At 47.1% G+C, this 20,983-nt stretch overlaps 1 protein-coding gene across 1 annotated transcript in view; it reads right to left on the bottom strand.

Moving 5' to 3' along the window:
- Window positions 1-9,457: 9,457 nt before the first annotated feature.
- Window positions 9,458-20,983, bottom strand: part of Gasp (Chitin binding Peritrophin-A domain-containing protein Gasp) — a 41,178-nt gene continuing 29,652 nt past the window's right edge. Inside the window, exons 2-4 of the mRNA XM_077650710.1 lie at window positions 15,369-15,578; window positions 14,315-14,702; window positions 9,458-10,526 (exon numbers count right to left, since the gene is read on the bottom strand). Coding sequence (XP_077506836.1) covers window positions 10,421-10,526; window positions 14,315-14,702; window positions 15,369-15,578 — 704 coding nt within the window. The 3' untranslated portion in view covers window positions 9,458-10,420. The remainder of the gene's footprint in view (window positions 10,527-14,314; window positions 14,703-15,368; window positions 15,579-20,983) is intronic.

Here is a 20,983-nt window from a genome sequence, read left to right on the forward strand (position 1 = left end):
CATTCTTTCATAAACGTTCATAATATCTTTATCGCAGTTAGGTTTTCGGAAGGGAATATCGACCGAGTCCACTTTACTCTTGCAAAAAAAGAATTATATTGCATAACATTAAAATGAAAAAAAAAAACGAACACTAGGACTTTTTATAGATTTCACCACGGCGTTCAACATCCTAAAATATAACATTCTATTATACAAATTGGAAGCTCATGGTAATCGAGGATCATTGCCTTGAGCTAATATCGTCTTATTTAAGCCAGCGGAAGCAAGTTGTATTTATTGATGGTGCTAAATCCTGTGATACAACCATTCATTGTGGCGTACCTCAAGGGAGTCTTTTCGGCCCCTATTTAATGTTGATATTAATGATCTAATTCAAATAGATGATGAACCCGATTATATTTTTTATGCTGACGACACTAGCATATCTTTCAATGATTGCTCTTCCCTAAAATTCATAAAAAAGTGTAACCTTACTCTCAGCGTATTGCATGAAAGGTTTACCGTGAATGAGTCAACAATAAATACTCGCAAGTCTAGCGCTGTACTGTTTCGACCTGTAAACTACATATCCAACAATATTAAATTGACCTATCCCCTTATCCTTGGTGATAATTGCATGCACCTAGATGAACAGCATAGGTCCCTTGGCGTTGTCTTCGACTGCACCATGAGGCGGAGTGAGCATCTAATTACATCGTAAAAAAACTATCCTGGTCAGTTGGCTTTCTTTCAAGATGCAGATTACAGTTTCCCACACGCTTAAAACTACCCGTTTATCATGCGTCATTTCACTCCTACTTGAACTAATGTCACCTGGCTTGGGGAATAACATCAAAAACAAACCGCAATAAATTATTTGTGTTACTGAAAAAGGCGACAATGCATGTAGCTGGAATCTGTTTCACAGCCCACACCCGCCCTTTCTTTCTTGAATATAACATTTTATCAGTTAAAATTCTGCACAAGTATCAGCTAATGTACTATCTTACGTTTTCATTCCCCATAGTGAGTGAATTTCTGAAATCCCTAGCGAAGCTTTCACTGAAAGAGAAAGTTATTTCTATAAGGTCTAGAAAACAATGAGCGGTCTCTATTAGTAGGACAAGCTATGCATATCAGATACAACACTTTCTTATGCCAACCAATTTAAACAAATACAAACCATACGGTACTATGCACACACCTTACGCCCCAAAGAGTTTAAAATGCATGTTGTAGAGATAAATACGTAGAAGTATACATCGACAATTTTTTTTCTCTTCACTGCAGCCGTAAGAATAATTTTGTGTCATTTTATCATATCCTTAGCAGTACGCGCTTTGGCTAAGTTGCATCCCGTCTATGTGTTGATTTGTCTCGTGGCGGACTACGTGCTGCTGCCTACCATGCCTGTGTGTGGTACCTCAGACATATTAGAGCTGCTGATTTGCAGCTTGTCGTTTGGGGTCCCTTTTCCTTGTATTAGGAAGGGAGTAAAGATTAAAGAAAGCATAAATAACGCATTGAATTTCCCTGATATTTGCTTATGCTCCCGTATTTCTTGTTCATGTCTTTTCCAGAAAATATATTCCGCTGGTGAATCCTCAGTTCAATCGCTTTGAATTAATGTAATTTTTGCATAGCATACCACCGTTTAAAAGTTGGCGTTTCAAATTAGCAGTACTCATCATTATTCTGATTCATTTTTCCAAAGGCTTGCACGGACTGGAACCACCTTCCCGCCTCCGTCGTGTCCATCACTGCACCCGAAGCCTTGAAGTCTGCTGTGTACAATCATATTATTTCATCTTCTCTACTACACATATATTTCGTTATTCGCCCACAACTCTCTGTAACGACTATCGGCCCTGAGAGTAAATACACGAAATTAATGTAGTGACATCTCTGTAGAAGGTGCAGGTCCCAGTCAAGAAGAATCCTTGTGGCTTCTTGTTTTTTTCGCTGCCATCTGTACACATATGGATGCAAATGTACTAAAAACTGAAAACAGCCGGGTCAGGGCTGTCCGCTCGAGCACTGAATCTCCGTTACCGATAGGCCGTTCATATTTTAATCGCCTCTCTGTCAAGGCTCAATGGCGGAGGCGTCACCCAGGAGCGAGCGTTTCGTCCTGCTACTAACGGATGCACCCCACCCACAGCTCTTCAGCAAGTGCCCCTTCTGTGGTGAATTTGGCCATATTTTACGCGGTTGACAGCGACGACTTTTCAGACGGGAACAATTTGGAGTAGGAGAGGGGATAAAGAGATTTAAATGTCTTGTAAAATCCCGCTTAAAGGCAGTCAGGTCCCGTGGCTTTCGGAAGTGGTAATCGATCAATTGCGTCCAGTTTACCCAATGTTAAAGGACCACATATTACCGCGCACTCCTTGACACCCAGCGTGCTACATGAACATCACCAACAGTGCTTGTAGTGGCAGCAGGAAGACAGCTGTAGTGATTTGCAAACTCCGTAAGTATTGCGTCTGTACTTGTGACCAGTGCACCACCATAGTAGAGCTCAGAGACTCGCTTGGCAGCCACGTGCCGACGCTCATCAAAGAAGGCCGTTCTAGTTGGCTCCTCAGAGTGCAAAGTGCGATTGCTGCGGGATCATACATGGGCCGCCCGAAAAGTTTCTGCATCGAACTTTTGGAAACGACACTTTAGAGTGGCAATTTCCTCTGTGTACAAGCATGCAGCCTCTCATTCATGTTCGTGTATAACCATAGAGGCTCTGAAACAATCGTTTCTCTTCACCACATATAAGGTAAGGCCTCACGGAGCCAGTCTCAAAAGCCAAGCCTAGAACTTCTTGCTTAAATCTTTCCCAAGAGGCAAATAATAGAACTCTTATGTGCAAGGAATATTTCATAGATATTCTGACTCGCTGCTTAAAGTCAGCCTCGTTTAGCAATTAAGTATTAAGCCAGCATAGTGCCCACAGGGGCTGAAACGTGGGACGGGCGCATTTTCCAATCCGCGCAATGACCATGGTATGATCGGAAAAAGAAACAGGCATGACAACGCACGAAATTCGCCTTTTAAGGAGATCTGCGGAAATTTTAATCCCATCCCGACATGAATGTGAGGACTCTCTAATTGATGCTATGTGGGGGAAAATCTGGCATCAATTAAGCCTGCCCTCTCAGTGATAGCTGATAAAATACTCTGCTCTTTTTGGCGATTTCGCTATGCCCTCTACGGTCGAGTGGGTCACCCATACCGATCACCGCCTAGAAGATTTCAAATATCCCGAAAGAAAACTGCTCGTTTCGCCCGATTGTTGGAAGCATACACTTAGATGAACTTCCCCGACCCTATATGCAGCCAAAAATCACATGTCTGGCGTCCTTCTGTGTCAACCTGGCACATAAAACATGGGGACTATTTTTGAAGAACAGAAAGCAACCCACCGAAAGGCCCAAAGAGTGGGACACACATACATTGTTATCTGTAAAGAATCGCCGCAGGGCCACCTCTGTATGCAATGTACTTTCTATCTTAGTCTCTTGAGCAGCCATAATGTCTAGCCGACAGCCAGGAAACAATCGGCGCAACTGTGCCTGTTTTTGCCTTGACCAGGGCCCACAGATATTGATTGCTGCGACGATCCAGTGCTGAAGGTTCGCCACGGTGAGGAACAAGCACTTAAGCCACAGCCGTTCTCCCTGCGTGTTAAACTGCCAGGCTCTAGCGATGTGCTCTGGATATAGTCTCCATCAACTGTCATCGTTCCGTGATACACTTCAAATGAAAGAGGACGCGGGGACTTGCTCGAGGGCGCCCCGAGTCAGTGTGCCCACGAAATCGGAGCGCGCATGCTAACATATTCCCCTCCGCATCAGTCACATTCATCACACGAGATTTTTTCATCCGAGAGTGGTGACTTATGGCCAGAATAGTGGCTCATGTGCCGCTAGCTCACAAAGCCAACCCTACGCGCCCCATAAGTTGAGCTCCTCCTTCTCCTTTTATATTACTCCTCCCTCGTCTGAAAGAGAGACGCCAGTAATCTTCAACCATTGTCCACTTAGTGAGTCCTACGCTCAAGCCCAGCTTCTCGGGGTACCGCCTGTTATTCTGCATCTTCTTTTTTTTATTTATCACCCAGCTTGTTCAAGGCCAGCTAATTGTGCGACCCCTATTAGCTCCATTTTTTGCTGGGGTGCAAGAAAAAGAAAGAACCTGGACCGCGGATAATGCTGCGTACGCAACCCGTCTCCGTCCGACTTTGAGTGATGATTTGTTAAAAAGAACTGCAAGTCTGCATACCACACAACAAATGGCGGAACATTCCATACGCTCCGCAAAACATCGAGACGACGATGCCAGTTACGGCTGATAAATACAAGCTGTTGCTACGATAACCAAGCCGCAGCGCCCTAGAGGCCTGGCAGTTGTTGTCATTAACAACATCATGTGTGAAGAATGAGGTAAATGTATATATACGGGACGAGAGAACCTGTATCACGAACAATTGAGCGCCTGGACTGCCGTTAGGTGGAAAGTGCATCAAACGAAAAATGGAAGCTTGACTGTCACGACAAACATATTACTTTGAGTTGTGGACAATTTAGACAACCTAAACGCCTAGTTAATAAGTCCCTGTTTGCGGTTATTACACGTTCTATAGCGTACGAATGATTTCTTGTATGAACATAATTTATTTCTAGGTCAAAATTTTTTCTGTCTACATCTAATGTATGCAGATCAGAAACGTTTTCAGAAGCAGCTGGAGCATTGTCATATCGGCTAATCAGAAACACGTGTCATAAGCTTGAAGCCCAGTTAAAGCACGAAAACCTCAAGCACAGAGAAAAGACTGCCTATCTATAGCAGGACAGGTGTTACAAGATGCTGTCCCTATCATGCAGTGGATGTCTGAACAGTACTGGCGACCGTATAAGCATTCGTGAGAACCTGACGTTGCGGAGACTGCACACGTGGACCAGTACTCGCTGCTAGTTCACGGCATTTCGCACCTCTGTGCAACCTCAGTCACCGTGTTTGTTTCATTTCTTCGCAACGGTCAAAAAAGAAAATATTCCGCGCACCACTTACGAACGGCAGTTCGATGCTGTTCCTTTTAAGCAGACCGCTGGGACACGGCGTGTGTTTCCTGCGCTCATACTGTGTCATGGTGGTAGCTTGTTCTGCGTGTAAATGATTGAATGACACCATTTTCGTGTATCCAATTTCGTGCGAGTTTCCGTCGCATACAGTAAGTTAGATGCGCTTACATAGGAATTGTGCTTGCATTCACACGATTATACGTCGACGCTCTTCATTGCATTTGTGTGTGCATGGCTGGGTGCGCGTGCGTGCGGAATCGTCGAGTTTAATCCTTGCAGTGGCGCAAAACACGCGGTGCTCCCAGCACGCTCGCCGGAACAGCATGAGCCACCCCCCTCCCCCTACCGCCCTTTTCTCTCCCCTCCCCTGACTCCCCGTAACCGATCGCCAGCGTAGCTCTTGGAAAATATTACAAATCTCGTCCTACCGACACACCCGCTCAAATTCTTGGCGCTTCACATTATCGTGCCTCCCTCCCCCCTCGTCATCCATTTAATGCTGCGAATCGTGTGCCTTGTTGTCATAGGCTTTTTAGGAGGAAAACTTTCAGAGAGTTCTGTCCGAAGGGTACGGTGAAATTCAATCCAGTTTCGGTTCAACGCAATTCCCAAATCTTGCTTATTAATTTTCAAATCAGCGCCGCCGGGTACCCAACGGTTTCCATTTGGTACACGTTCTAACGTGGCCTGGTGCTCGTTTCTTTGAAGAGAAATGCTTGGAAAATGGTGTTTCACCTAACCATGTGAAACACTTTGCTCCATGGCGCTGTTTGATGCAAGGCTGCCCTTGAGCGATAAAACTTGCCATAGGCAAAAGAAACCATTCCTAAGAAATGGATACGCAAGTTTCTTCACTCGATGTGTCATCGAAAGCCAAAAAAGACGCAATGAAAACTATTCTACGCCTATACGACAAGGACCCGCCAAGGGCAAACACGCGTGTGCAATCCATACGTTGAAGGCGTCAGCGAAACCTTGCCTAGTATGCTCAAAAAGAAAGAGTGCAACCTACACACACGGCGGCCGCCATTATCGAACGCCTTCTCCACCGCCCCAAGGATTTGTTATCCCAAAGGAAAAGCCCAAGGCGTGGTATGCAAAATCCCCTGTTCCGAGTGCTTGGCGTCGTAGGTTGGAGAAACCAGCAATTTGACGGAAAGGGTGAAGCAGCACAAAGCTTATGTCAGGCAAATGAACAGAGAGAAAAGTGGGGTGACCGAGCATTTCGGATTGACTTCGAAAGAACCATTGTGATGAAGACCAAATCAAACCTGTGCGGGAGGCTCCTACTTGAGTCATGGCACATTTCACAGACGCGGGCGAATGTTAATCGTTCCCTGGGAACCGTCCCTTCTTTTTATTCTCACTGTTTATGTTCCGTAAACCGCGGTCGACCATGTGTGGGCTTGAAAATCCTCTGCAGCCAGCCCGCAGTCATACCAAGAAGTAGTAGTAGTGGTTTACTTCAAAAAATACAAATAGGAAGCTAAATATGTTGCCGGTCGCGGCGATTAGTATCTAATATCTCAAGCACCGAAGCTGCGGCTGGCGGCATTTAAGGAACAGGGAGAGGATAGCGGCGGACGGAAAGGAGGTGGAGAGCTTTGCACACTATTTACAAAATGCAAAAAGTAACAAGTTCGAGCTGCTCGTGCGCGTGTGCCTAGGCGCTGTTGCAGATATTTAGAACCCGTGTCAATTCGCTGCATATTCAAGGCCGCGTGCAGGTAGCGTCCAGTCGCTAATGAATCGAGCGACCGGCACATTTCTTCAGTGGCCGGGGTGGAGCGCCCAGCCGCCTTGAAGAAGAAACTGAGCCAGTTTTGAAACCTCACGTTACCCTACAAAAACTAATTTGCTTGGCATTCATTTGCCACTCAAACTAAAATCATAATCAACAACATTGTACTAGGATTTCACTCTGGATTGCTGCTTTGGGTAAAGGCATAGTTTCCTACCGACCAGATGGCAAACTTGTCAGAATAGTTCGCAACATGCCGTCCGATGAAATTGTCTACATCGTCCACATACATCATTCTCTACATACATCTTTGATATTACTGACGGAATTAGTAGACACTACGGCAATAGCAAATCCCTTATTATCAACGGCCAACTATCGAATCATCAGAGGCACTTTACCAACCTAGAAGAAATGCTTTGAAATACCTGGGTACGAACTGTTACATTAGACAAATTAGCTACTGCGGACAATTGCGTACTGAAACAAGCATGATACGCAGCACCAGGTTTGCCGCCTAGATTGCTGGGGTACTTACAGTATTCCCTTCAATACATTCGTGGTGCACTTTCACCACATCGCCGAAACTTTCGAAGAGGTGTCTGCTTTTGAGGCTAAAACATGCGCGCTAAAATGCAATGATAAATATATGTTGTTAATATCTGCAGGTGATGATGCAAGAACCATATACAAGTATCGTTGACCGAGCTCTAAGTATGAGCGTCAGGGAGTCACGCATCTCAGTATTTGAACAGAAATACCTGGAAATTTTGTTGCTTGGTAATGTTGAAACGCTCTTAATTCCACCATCGATCTTGCGGTAAGAGTATGAGCTTGCAATAATAAATTTAGCTGTCAAGTAAAAGAGTCTCCTGTTTATAACCTCCTCTGTACAGGGACTTACGTTTTTAAGTGCCGGACGTTAAAAAAATTCCAATGCGCAAAATTCTGGCCTAGTCAAGAGCAAACACCGCTCACAGGGTAGAATATTATTGCCTAAGTTGTTTCATATTTAAATTAAACATCGGTACTTGCCTGTATTTTGTGGAAATAGCGAGAAACTGCTTTTGGCTACGAGTGCAGTTTTTGCATATGTGAGCCAAGAAGCCGGTCTCACAGACTGCACCATCTGCCGGATGAACATGTAACTCACAAGCGACGGCTTATTAGTTATTATTGTGTGCAGGGCTGTTGGTGTCACATTTTCACTGCGGTATTTAGTAGCAGAAGCAGTGATGTTTCCTGTGATATTAATTCCGGCGGGGAGACGAACCCCATCTTCGAAGAGAGCGTGCTACTCGCATCCACCGAGCCGAAACGTCGTTTGCCGCGCCGTCCGGCAGATGGCGTAGCCTGTGAGACCGGCTGCTTGGCTTGCGTCTGCAAAAGCAGTACTCGTAGCCGAAAACAGTTTCTCGCTAATTCCCCAAAATACAGGCAAGTACCGATGTTTATTTAGATCTCAAAGAATTTAGGCAATAACTTTCTACCTTTTAAGCGGTGTTTGGCCTGTATTAGGCTAGTATTTTGCGCATAGGAATTTTTTTTAAAATCCGGCACATAAAAACGTATATCTATGTATATCCCATAGTGGGCCCGCGCGTTTTTTTTTTTTAGCAGCGTCGCTCTGATGGGGCCACTTGATTAAACTGCGCGCTCATACGGCATGACTCAACGTCCCCAAAGCAACCAACCAAAGCGTAGACGCGCGCATAGCCAAACAGACTGACAGAGGGCGCCACGCGTTCCTTGCCAGTACTGAGAATGATGAATAGAAAAACAGCGTAGGAAAAGGTTCCCTACGTTGAAATGTAAAATACTTTATATTTCTTTAAAGAGGGGACATTACACTACATAAAACTCCCAGAGTTCGCCGATATATTGTAAATTAGGGCAGCGGTGAGTAATGGAGTAAGGTCTTGCGGGGTATTTTTCACGACCTCGTCATAGGCTCCATCCTATAATATCTCATTGCCCATGGTAAACGCAATATTTAAGCCACGCCTATGAAACCCTACGGACAAAAAAAAAAATGTGAGAGGCATTTATACCTGAGAGAGGAAGCTCATCTGTCACTGTTATGCGTGTAGCCGTTCCGTTACGCGCCGTCGGCTGTCGCGAGATGGCGCGACCGATTTTCAAATGCGCATGAGGGGCAATCCCAGGGAAATCGCTGGCAGCCAACTTTCGGCTCCCAAACGCTTTTGTTCCTACCTAAAGAAAACCTAATTTTCACGCTGTTTTCGCCACGATTCGAGATTCGAAGGTGCATGCAGCCAATAATAGCTAGAAGCATGCTACGCGTAGAATCTTTCTTTATGTAGTTTCATGGAAAAGTAAACGCCACTTTTCGCCTCCTGTTAAATCTTCCTTTTGCCAACGGGGCTGCGAAGGTCGGAGCGTATGGCGATATACATTACTACGCCAGTTCGTACTCAACGCAAGTTGCACTCTCGAGTGAAATCACTGCGTATATATCACGCCGCAGTTGAACCACTTATTGGAGACTGCGGCGCTGGCGCACCCCACCGATGATGCTGGTGTCTTGAACGATGGCTGCTGTGTTCAATCGTGATGCACGTAGAATGTATCTTGCCCTCTACAGGCGCAGTGTTTTTCAGTATAAAGTTGTGTTTGTGGATTAAAAAGCACACAGACATTAAGGTGTTTACGTTTTTTTTATTTTGGAAAGCGGGAAAGGTTCCGAAACACAGCCGAAAGCGAGCGACCTTATGTGCTCAGTATTGCGATGCTTCGGCTACTTAACGTGATGCCCTCATGGCAAGTTTCCTTTATTCTTTTTTTTATTTTGAATAGGGCATCATCTGTGAATGCACTCTGGGAAAGAGGGCATGCTGGAAGCTCCTCTCCCACAGGTCTCAAAACCTAATAACAGATGCATGAAACCCCAAGAACGGAAAATGTTTATCGCGGAATGTTTTTCTCCCGAGTCCAGACGCAATTACCCTTCGTGTGCAATGTTACCGAGGGCAAGAGTACAAATCCTGAGGCCCGTCTGCGAATTCTCGCGTACATGAACATTCAGCACGCACCTTGGAAGTCTTAACGAGAGTTTAAACCCATGCTACTGCCATTTTCTCGGGCAGTCCTTAACTGAGGCAGAGTCCAGTGGGCATTCAAATGAAGTGAAATACGCCTTCAAGACGGTCACAAGTTTGGCAGAAAACGAACGTCTCCTTGGTATGCAGCTCATAAGTGCTGGCCGTAAAGGCGAGACATGCATGACGCCTAAACAATAACTACCTTCCTCGCTTTCTGTCTCCACTTACTTGGCCTGGGCAACAAAATAAGCACGGAAACCCTGGACACAACAATGTTCCTGCCCGATAGGAACGCATACTCGAGCGCCAGTGAAACTCGGATGTCCCGCGGAAACACCGAGCATACAAGACCCTGCACACGGCAGCACAAGGTTCGCCGCGCCTAACTAGACTCGTAAAATGTTCAGGCCCTTTTGAAAATACACGCTAAGGCGGGGCAATGACCCTAATAGCCGGTGGGAGGAGCAGCCAGCACGCTGTGTAGCCAAGAATGCGGACGGGGTGGGCGCGTTGCATACACGGAACAGGAGCAGCAGGGGGTGACAGCCGGGTGGAGTTCACTATGAAGAGGACGCCTCGTCAGAGGACGCCGACTGGCGGCCTCCCTTCTTGTGCGTCTGGGCCTTCTTCAGCGTCTTCACGTCCAGGTCGCCGTAGTAGTTTTCACTGCACACAGAGAGCAAGCACACCGTTAGCGACGACGGCAACCTCGCGAAACAGGCAACGGCGAAGAAGACGTAAAGGGAAGAGAAACGGCCTGCGTTCGTAGATTAGTGCGTTCTAACCGCAAAGGGGCAGTCTCACTGAAAACGGAGCCGTTATTATAAAGGGCCAAAACATAAAACACGGCTGTCGCTGTCATCAGCCGCTTTGAAAAGCAATTCTGTGTTTTTGTTGCGGATCTCCGAAGCTAGAATACACTTCCATTCACTTCTGAAACGGATGCACATCACGAGCGTGAATCGAATGCCGGCCAGCAAACGTCAATAATGTCGCAGAACGCCAAAAGAAATAGATTTTATACTGAGAACAAAAACTTGATCGACTTGCCCTTAACGTGTTTCTAATCCTGTGCTCCCCACTGGGCACACTTCGTTGCAACTGACACTTCGGAAGCGAATCCTTCCCGCAAATGGTCTCTCTCGTGTAAAGATTGGAGCCAAAGGAAACGAGAAGTGAGAAAATAATGATACCCCGACGACATAATTTAAGCTTGGCTCGCAACACCATTCCTTCAACTCCAATAACAGTGCTTTTCTAAAGGGCTGCTCAATTTGCCGTACGGAATGCTGTGCGGAAAATTGCGAGACGGACGTTTAACCACGTTTCGCCCTATAATCTGAGGTCGTGAAGTGTGCGCAATGAATTCGTGGACGTATTAACTGCAATATTATTTATGAAATTTAAAAAAAGGGGGCGGTCTGAAACCGGTTGATACACGAGACTATTTAATGCTTTGTTATAAATATCACAAGGAGATACCAGCGACCACCTACTATGGGATAAACTTGTGAAGTGATGTTTAAGAAACGGCGGTTCATATCACATAAAGTGCTATACACTACAGCATGCAATAGACGGAATTTCAGATCGCTCAGTGACTATTTTGTTTCCACGCGTATCGCGATCTAACATGGTACCGAGCAAGGCGCGTTGTAGCTTTGCGGACACAAGCTTATAAATCGAAGACAACAGAGGACCAGACCAAGTGAACACGACACAGCTCTATTTCCAGGTGATGGAAAAGGAACTTGTGTCCAGCATGCAAGGCATTATGGCGACCCACCCTAGCAGACGCCGTATTCCTGTCACTTAATTTCGGTCGGTAGGGGTCTTGCGGTCTCTTCGTCCTTTATCTTGCAGTTCGTTTAGCTCGGTTTAAACGAGTCTTGTTTGCTTTTCCTTCGTGATTTGCATTTTACCTCGGTGTGCATATTTTAAAGTGAAATTAATTGCGCCCTGTGCAAGTTGTTTATTTGTCTGCGGTCTTCTGTCTTGTGTAAAACACATATGCATTCTAAGCGGAGAGAAAACTGGGAGAAAGAGGAGCGCCCAGAAAACACAGCTGTCGGCTCAATTATGCAGTCTCCGTAAGATGTACGGACCAGGAACTTTTGCCCACGTTAAACCGGTCAGCAGCTGTTTCGTAGCCAGCGAAATATGAAAAACTCCTCAATTCCAAGATGTCAGGCAACCATGAAGCCAGGCAGGCAAGCAGGCCCGAGACATATAGGCTGGGCGCAGAAAAAACAGGGCACACATCTTCAAAGCGACCAGGCGTGCTTCTCGAAGGCGACCTGACCGGCATCGCAAATCGGAGCCACCATGGCCGAGAAAAACGAAAGCGAAAGAGGCTAGTGAAAACAAGAAATACTGGCCCGGGATAACCCGCCCGACAAGTGTCCTTTCTTCGTACATATATATCCTGGCGGCGTTTCGCGTGACGTAATGGCGTAACGGGTTCGAAGCGGTCTCCCGTTGCCGCAGCTGGCTGTTGGCACGGGACCAGGATGACTATGCGAGAGAATCCGCTCTCTCCTGGAACACGCCCAAGAAATGTCTTCGCCTTGTTTCAGCGCGTGCCACAGATTACGCGCTCGATCGGAGAGCGCCCTGCCTTCAGCACCGACTCGCGCCCCCCTCTTTGCCGCTTCTCAAGTCCGTTGCGCAACCGATGGGTTGTATCGACAAGGCCCCGCAAGCGTCCTCATCCTCCTGCGCGCTGTCGCGGAATGTCTGGTCGAAATCGAAGCCAGTTTGTAAGCGTCTCGGGACGTGCACTGCACGCTAAGTGGCTCCCCCGTCTTGAAACGCGAAGGTGAACTCGTGGCGGCACAACCGACCGAAGGCCCTTCGTTCCGAGAAATCCGCATGGCTGCTGAACCAGTCGCGCACGTCTCATCTCGGGACGGCTTAGGGGAAGAATGGCCGTTGTGGTGCCGCCACGTTAGATTGTCGTGTCTCGGCAGCCCAGACGCTCATTCACGGCGTTCATTCACTGTACCCGCTTCGAACAACCAGACGTTTTGGCCAGGAAAAATGGTCCGCATGGAGGCAGTGCAGTGATTGCGTATCCAACGCTGAGGCTGCTCGCGTATGCACAACAACGGTCATGCTCTTCTCCCTCTTCTGATTTCTAATGCGCTTTTTCCACCAGCCTGCTGACAGCTGGTGAAACGAGCATGTAGGTATTGCAAATGTTACCACAGAGAAAGACGGCAAAACGACAGAGTACGCATTTGTAGGATTAAGTCATGCCCCGCCGCTCTGTACAAAGTTTGTATTGCACAGCGTTCACAACGGGCAATAAAGATATTGTCATTAACAGTCCAAGGCTGAGCAGCGCCCGCATCAAGTGTGAAGTCCTGTTAACACTAATGACGCAATAAGTGCCGCAAAATTCCGTTTAGCACATTTTTCGTCGGTGTACACAGCATTCCTTTTCGTTTCACATTGCTGGGGGAATGCTTTCGCCAGAGAAATTATTGTTTCGCGAATGGTCCGGAACGCGGGATTACCTACTACGATATATGATGCTTGCAACCGCAAGCCGCTGAAATTTGATTGTCGCCTTGTTTTTGAGGCCACAAATTCACCTCATTTCGTAGGCCCGAACGGATTGTTGTTACCGCTATGTGACTATATGCTATGGCATTTTCAGTTCCTCCAAAATAACATGGAGAACGCCAACGTTCGTCCCACTTCCTCGTTCCTACGGGTGAGCAGTTCATAGAAGCTCAACTGGAATCAGCATTTGCTCTTATTAAGAAACCGGCGAAAGCAGTCAACCGGATGCTATGCGGAAAGACAGCACACGACAGAGAAGATGAGGTAACGTCCATGTAGGTTACCATCGTATTTCGTGCATTCTGTTGTTATGTGCCGACACACGCTTCCAACAACTTTGGCACCGAGTAACGTGGACACTTTCAGCAGCGCTGAAGGACAAGGATGAAGCTTCCCATCATAAATGCACCTCATGGGATCCGCCGTAAACCGAGATTGCAGAGGGATGTCTTTTCAGCGTGCCAGTTTGAATATATGGCCCCACTTCACCGTTTATTCAGTCATGTGTCTGCTACTTCGCTGTTTTCCTGGTTGCCATCGTTGAAACATCAATATGCGTAAGGTAACACATATAGCTTCGCTATAAAGGGACAAAAGCCCACTGACTGAAACCGGTCGTCTACGGACGAGCTCTGCTTGCCTAAGCAGGCATAAATTTTTCCACTGAAAGGCATTAGCAAGCATGCTCAACGGTCAGTTTTCGCAAGAGTCCATGGCAGAACTGAACGGCCCACGTAAGACGACGCATAAGGGGAGAAAAAAGGCGCGCCTACAGACAACGCAGAAAGCGAAACCCAGTTTCCGCGCAAGATTGTTGCGGCACACGGCACGAGGCCCTGTGAAATTGGGAGCATGCCTTCAACAAACGATAAAGCCGCGTTACTTACCATCCCTGGACGTTCTCGGGGTCGTCGCACTGGAGCGAGTCGACATTGAAGACGGTGCCCAGGCTGCATCCATAAGGCCTGGCCTGTCCCTCGATGCACACGTAGAACTTGCGGCAGTCAGTCGGGTGGGCGTGGCGCGTGAACACTCCGGGCTGGTCCACTTCGGCGGGGTCCGGGCACACGAATCCCTCGGCGACCTCACGCTGGTCGCAGCGGTCCACCAGGTCGGCCCACACGCACACGCGCTGGTCGTTGTCGTAGGCCAGCCCCGGTGGGCACTCGTACCGCGAACTCTCGCCGTTCCAGCAGGAGAAAAAGACGCGGCAGTTGTGGTTGTCGGGGAAGATTCCGTACAGGCGGGGGCAGTTGGGCGTGCTGATCGGCGGCTCTGCGCACCAGAAAGGCCGAACCTAGCTATAGAAGACGTGCTGTTAGGGGTGCCTAGACAGCCTGCACTATAAGCTCCTACCACAGAACTTGCGCTGTAGTTGCCAGATGCAAACTTTTGATATGACGATATGGTGTGAGTATTAGCCGCAGAGTAGGGACGGAATGACCACTGCTTGATCTTCGGTAGTGCGCGCTTGAAAAAACAAAAAAACGATGGATTCTTTCCTTTCCTGAAAGTTTTGTTTTTCTTATCTGCTCTGATTACCAGCTCCGAAACAATAAGCGGTAGCTGCCGGACAACTGAGCTGCCGTATACTCATTTCGGTTTTCTTTAGCTGTGTGCGGCGTGCGCACCCTCTACAGCCCGCGTCAGGCTTGAAAGCGCTCCAGCAAGGCGCCGCAGGAAAATAGACAAAAGGTAATAAAATCAGGTACAGCACTTGATGGTTAACAGTGCACGTGGCCCAGTTATGCCCACTTGTTGCCTTGGAGCTACGGCGCGATGTCGCCGCGTTTAGAACCTCTGTATGTTGAGTCAATGCAAGTCCGAGTAATAAGCGCTTTTCCCCAGCGGGAATGACACTTTACTTGAGTGCAGAAATAGGAACAAAATGTGCAATCTGGCTGTTCAGTTTCAGATCGGAGCTACCTGCATGTCCCTTACCGAGGTCCGTGCGGTCACCGCAGTTGACAGAGAACGGGTAGGCGCAGTTCTCCCTCAGCGGATCGACGTCATCAAAGACGAGCCCGTTGCCGCATGTCTTGAGGGAGGCTGTGCCGTTACTGCAGGCGTAGTACTTATCGCAGCTCTTGTGGTGAGGGTAGAAGCCGAACTGGTCCGGGCACTGGAAGTCATCGGCTTTCTGGCCAGCCGCTGCAGGTGCAAGGGAAGAAGACAGCGCTATAAGAACACAGGGCACCGCATCAAGCTAAATGCAAGGCTCAGTGATTCAATCTCTCCTCTGTCACTGACAGGTATTCACTGCCCTTGCTATTCTGCTCTGCCCGCTCTTTTCCACTTACTCGTTAAAAACCTGGTCGCACCAATGCTCTGCCCGCCCTAACCTACAAGGTCGTTTTTGTTCTAAGACTTAAGGCGTATCAGGGAACTGTCTGCTCACACCACCCACTAGAATTATCTTCCTCCGTCTACAGCTTCCCGAACGTTTCTGAAAAGAATGATGCCCAAGAGCTAGTGCAAACACCAAACGTTTTCCTTTTTTTTGTCACAAAGATCTAAGAAACATTACGGACTCGTTCACTTGACGTTTCGCTCTCACGAACAAGCCCGTTTAATTTCAAAGGTCTGAGCGCATGCTACCACGACGTAGAGTTTTCCGATGACGAGTCCTTGCATTCTTTTTAACGCCCGAAAATGATGGGCGCAGGGCAGGATCGGCACTCCAACGGCCGTCCAGAATAGAGAAGAGACGGGTACTGCAAGGAGTTGCCCACAGACATTTGAAGAATAGGTGCGCTCTCGCCGAAGATATAAGGGAAAGCGCACGATAGTTAGTAACGCATCAACAGTTAATCAATATCCGTTGCGTGTTGGTCGCAGTCGCTGCCTTTTTCTCACTGCTACGTTGGACAGCGTTTGTCCTCCAGGGGCATGCATAAAACGCGTGCTATTCGCTCTCAGCTCAATACATGCGGTAAGGACTTGGAGACATCACGACAACAAGGCTGATATTATGTTGCACATGTCTAACCTGCGCAAAGCAATTTGAAATTGGGAAGCAGCGCAGAACACTAGGGTTACGGCTAGGCTGGTGACGTTTGGTTGCATAAGACAGAGTTACGCCACGTTGCCTTCTGAGGCGGCCACTTTCAAGCGGCCTCAGTCTGCCACAAGAACGAGAAAACTTACTGCAGGCACTATGATTCGTAGACACCGATAAAAAATATGTCTTTGGAACAGGGGGTTAGCAAATTTTCTGGCTCCTTCAAAAAAAAAAAAGAACCCTGCGAACTCCGCTATAGATCAGCACAGAAACTTGTTCTCCTAAGGGATCTATGTGGCTTTCCTTCCGGGGCTTTTTACTCTGTGCCTTTCACATGTGACAATTAGCACGCGTTCCATGATGAGCAAATGAAGCGTCCTGTCTGATAGCACGCATGGTGTTAGGAAGTCGCTTGAATTTTTTAACCATCCGCTTTCTTTTAAACTTCAAAATTAAGCGTACACCGCTAAAGATTTCATAAACATCTCTGTCTGGCTTCGAATGAGATTTCCTTGTGACCAGCTTCCCCTTGGAATTCTCTGGAGCGGGAGACGTATAAACCCATCAAAATAATACGGAGCACGCTTCTACGTTACAAAATTTCTCACGTGTCCCGTATGAAAGATATGATGGTTCCTTGTGTTTATGTGTGAGCGCACCAGCGGCATGTGTTAACATTATGTGCAAGTTACCTCCTGAGTTCCGTCAGGTAAGACTTGTTAAGAGTTTGATGGCTAAAGCGTGCTCCGTAATATTGTGGCCGGAACTGCACATGATGGATTCCGTATATGTTCAGGGGCGGAGAACAACAGATTAATTCGCTTTGACAAGTTAGTTTCCGCTTACGTGCCGAAAATAACACATCAAGGGAACTAACTGTGTTGCCATGGGCACTTGCGCACACTCCTGATTTTTTTTTTTTTTGGCAGAGCGACAAAGTTGTTTTGTAATCCTCTGGAAAGATTCTAGTAGAATCCTTCTTTTGACGATCATTTTTTAGTTCTCAGCCCTGCTGGTCTCCGTAAAAAAAAGTGAGAGCTTGAAAACAAACTCACCGGGACAACATGAACGTCACCGCATGCGGTGCCTCGCGCCGATATCACGCACAGTGCCGAAAAACCCCGTTAGCCAGCGTAGCGTTGATAGAGGCAAAACAAACAGACACTGCACTTCAATCGATGCGGAACGCACGCCCGCTTTTCTGCGTGTTTATATTGCAACGCTCGCGTTGCGCATCTATTTTGAGCCTCAAGAACGCCAATGCCGGCCCAACTTCGCGGGTCGGAAGAAGAAATGCGCTGCTCGTGAGATTTCGTAGCACTATTGGCTTGAGCACTGAAGCGCGCCCTGGGGAACTTGCTCGGGCTCCCACGGAAAAGCCCGTTCGAAACGTGGTGAAATAGAGGGCAGCCGGTGCTCAGCGTGTGCGTACGCACCCGTTTCGTCTTGGGCCAAACCGGTTCACCACCACCCAGGCTAACGGTACGATGGCGGCTCGCGCGAGCCGGCGCAACATCTTTTGCATGCAAGGGTCGTTCATTCGACGTGAAACGTCCCAGACCGCAAAAGCGACCAACGCCGACTCTTTTGAAAGAAATTGGGCTGTTTGCTGATTATGCGAATTCAGTTTAAACCATGTATTTTTCTATAAACACAATTTTCGCTCACGTGAGCGCTCCTTGAAGTTCCCGTGAGAAAGCAAAAGTTGGTTGGAAATAAAAAAAAATTAAATCATGTGAAGCAGGGTACAATGACAAATCTTCTTTTACAATATTTTACTTGCGTTCATCTTTCCGCTGACTTGATTCATGAAACAATGCAAGAACTTGCCGCGTTTTCTTGGTTCACTAAAAAGGCGAAATAGAAGACGTTTTGAGTTTTTTTTATATATAAAAGTCGTTAACGTTTCAGGAAGAATAACCGTTTCCTGATTTGAAGGGTTAGCTGGAGCTTATGCTAGAAATAATTAAAACTGCTAAACAGAGTTCGTAAACCTTTCGTTAATCCTCTGAACGCCAATAAAGCGTTCAGTGGAGGTTAGCGCTTTTGTTGTCTTGCCTCTGCTTTTTCCGCTATGGATCATCATGTGAATTACCCAATGGCCCAAACAATCATCCTTCTAAACGAAGTACTTTTCAAGAAAATTGCTTCCAAAGTCGCAAAAAGTGACTTTCTCCTAAGATTCAGACCTAATTAAAACACCAAGGCCCTCTAGATAAAAATACGTGAGAGAGACCATAATACACCATTGCTTGCAATGTGAAATCTCAATTCGGGGAAAGTTTGCTTGAGGCGACAAAAAAAAAATGAAGCCTGCAACCAGCCACCTAGGTAGATACTCCCGAACTGTTTTCACTGCAGAACATGTACTATCATCGTCAATACGATTTTTGTGTTTCCGAACAGTTCACACTCATAATACGAGCATTTCTGCCATGTGTACGTCATTTGCAGCTTGCATGGTGGTGCAACGTACGAAAATAAAATTGCAAAAGACGAGCTGAACACAGATCGACACACACACATACAAAAAAATCAAGCTCCACTAGTCTCCACAACTAAAAACTGATCTCCGTTCGCTGCCTTTTTCACTGTGGAGACAACGAAAGAAAAGCAAGGAGAAACGGGAAGATGCTAATGAAAGCACCAAGGATGTCCGCCAATGTAGGATGTCCGCACACAGGAGAAAGGCATATGTTCATGCGAACAGCAACCTGCACACGGCAGGAATATCCTTCACTCAGTCAAAGGAAGAACGCGGCGCACACAGTCCAATCTAGTCTAAGGTCGAAAAGGTTTGGTTTATGGGAGTTTAACGTCCCAAAGCGACTTGCGCTATGAGGGACGCCGTAGTGAAGAGCTCCGGAAATTTCTACCGCATGGGGTCCATTAACGTGCACTGACATTGCACAGTACACGGCCCTCCAGAATTTCGCCTCCATAGAAATTCCTCCGCCGCAGCCGGGATCGAACCCCGATCTTCAGGGTCAGCAGCCGAGTGCCATAACCACTGAGCCACCACGGCGGCTTCCCAGGTTTAAAATTAAACGCAGGTTGTTTGCGAAGCGGCATGCACATCGCAAAATCATGTCCAACATTCTGGGACAAATGTTTTGAAAACTGGAAAAATGTAAGTTACTCTTACGGAAATATTTCAGGTAATGGTCCATTCTTCGGATATGTTGCAAAATATTTCTTTTAAAGTGTTTCCATCGATCGCCTCGAACAGTTAAGGCTATGAAAGCAAACCAATTTGGAACGCTTTTGACCACAGCAAAATCGTTAATAGAAACAAAATTCAGGAGTGCCGTCTGGTGATCTGCGGATATACCGATTTTTATAGTGAAATCTTACATGACATGAAAAAATTGCTTTCATCAACAGTATTCTGCTCCAAAATGCTTTTATTCAGAATTGCTGGGCATGATGCACACACGGAGAACGTTAAGTGCATCAGAGCACCCACGTTCACGGTAACCGTCACACTCGTTTCACGCATTACGATGAGTGATGCAGGAGAAGCGATCCTGGGTGTGAACGCAAATGACGCAGCTGCGACGGGGTTAAGCTCTTTTGTTTCTGGCTTCGCCTTTTCTTAGCTCACCGCAGTTACTTTCCCGGTAGCGGGAACTGTTCAGTTGTCACCGGAGATGTGGTTACCGCATGACGGCACATTTTTCGGTCTCGTTAGTAACCTCGCACCCACTCACACGGCTGCCTTCCTTGGATGTTAAGCGAGGCCTAATGGCAAAATAGTTCCTCTAAGGCGTTATCCGCCTTAAATTCCAAGTAAGTGATGTGCGCAGACGCACAGGAGAAAAGAAGAGGAGCAACCGAGCACGCAGCGCACTTTAGCTATCTAGCTCCCTCGGGGTGGCATTTGCGCCTTGCGACAATTTTAATGTCTTCACGCAACTATGCGGATGCCTAGTTGGACGGTGCGCACTTTCTTTGGCTCACGTGAGGCCAAGATTTTAAATTTCAATTAAGCTTTTTATAACTCACCTAGACTAAAAGTTTCTGTTCTGGGCTTGACGAGGCCAAGGGCCCAATACACAAGGCAAGTCATATCATAATCTGCATTGAGAACGTAAATATAAACACACTTAAAATTGAAAATGCGTACAGATATGCAAGACGCTATTGTGGCCGCAGGGCAGTGCGCGCACTCGTGAGCGTACTTTGGTGAGCCTCTGTGCATTCCTCGAACACACGGGCTTGACGTCCCGTCTGTTCTCCGTCAGGTAGTTACACGCAGTGACCGAACGCTCCGCGAGTTCTACCTTGAACGATTAATAACTGGACGCCCCTCTCCAGTTGTAACCAACACCGTGCTGTGCGCGTGTGTGATTTAATTCCTCTGAAATGAACTAATCACGCGCACAACCTGGACACATTTCTTATTGTATAAATAGTTTGTACATATTACTTCTCCCGCTATCCTCCCTTCCTGTCCCCTCACCTCTTTCATTTCATTTCTCCATTCTGCCTGCTATCCTTTATTTCCGCTGCCCCAGCTCAGGTGCTTCAGTATCGATGGCAGATGCCGGGGGTA

Source organism: Amblyomma americanum, chromosome 1 (genome assembly GCF_052857255.1).
Source record: "Amblyomma americanum isolate KBUSLIRL-KWMA chromosome 1, ASM5285725v1, whole genome shotgun sequence".
NCBI lineage: Eukaryota > Metazoa > Arthropoda > Arachnida > Ixodida > Ixodidae > Amblyomma > Amblyomma americanum.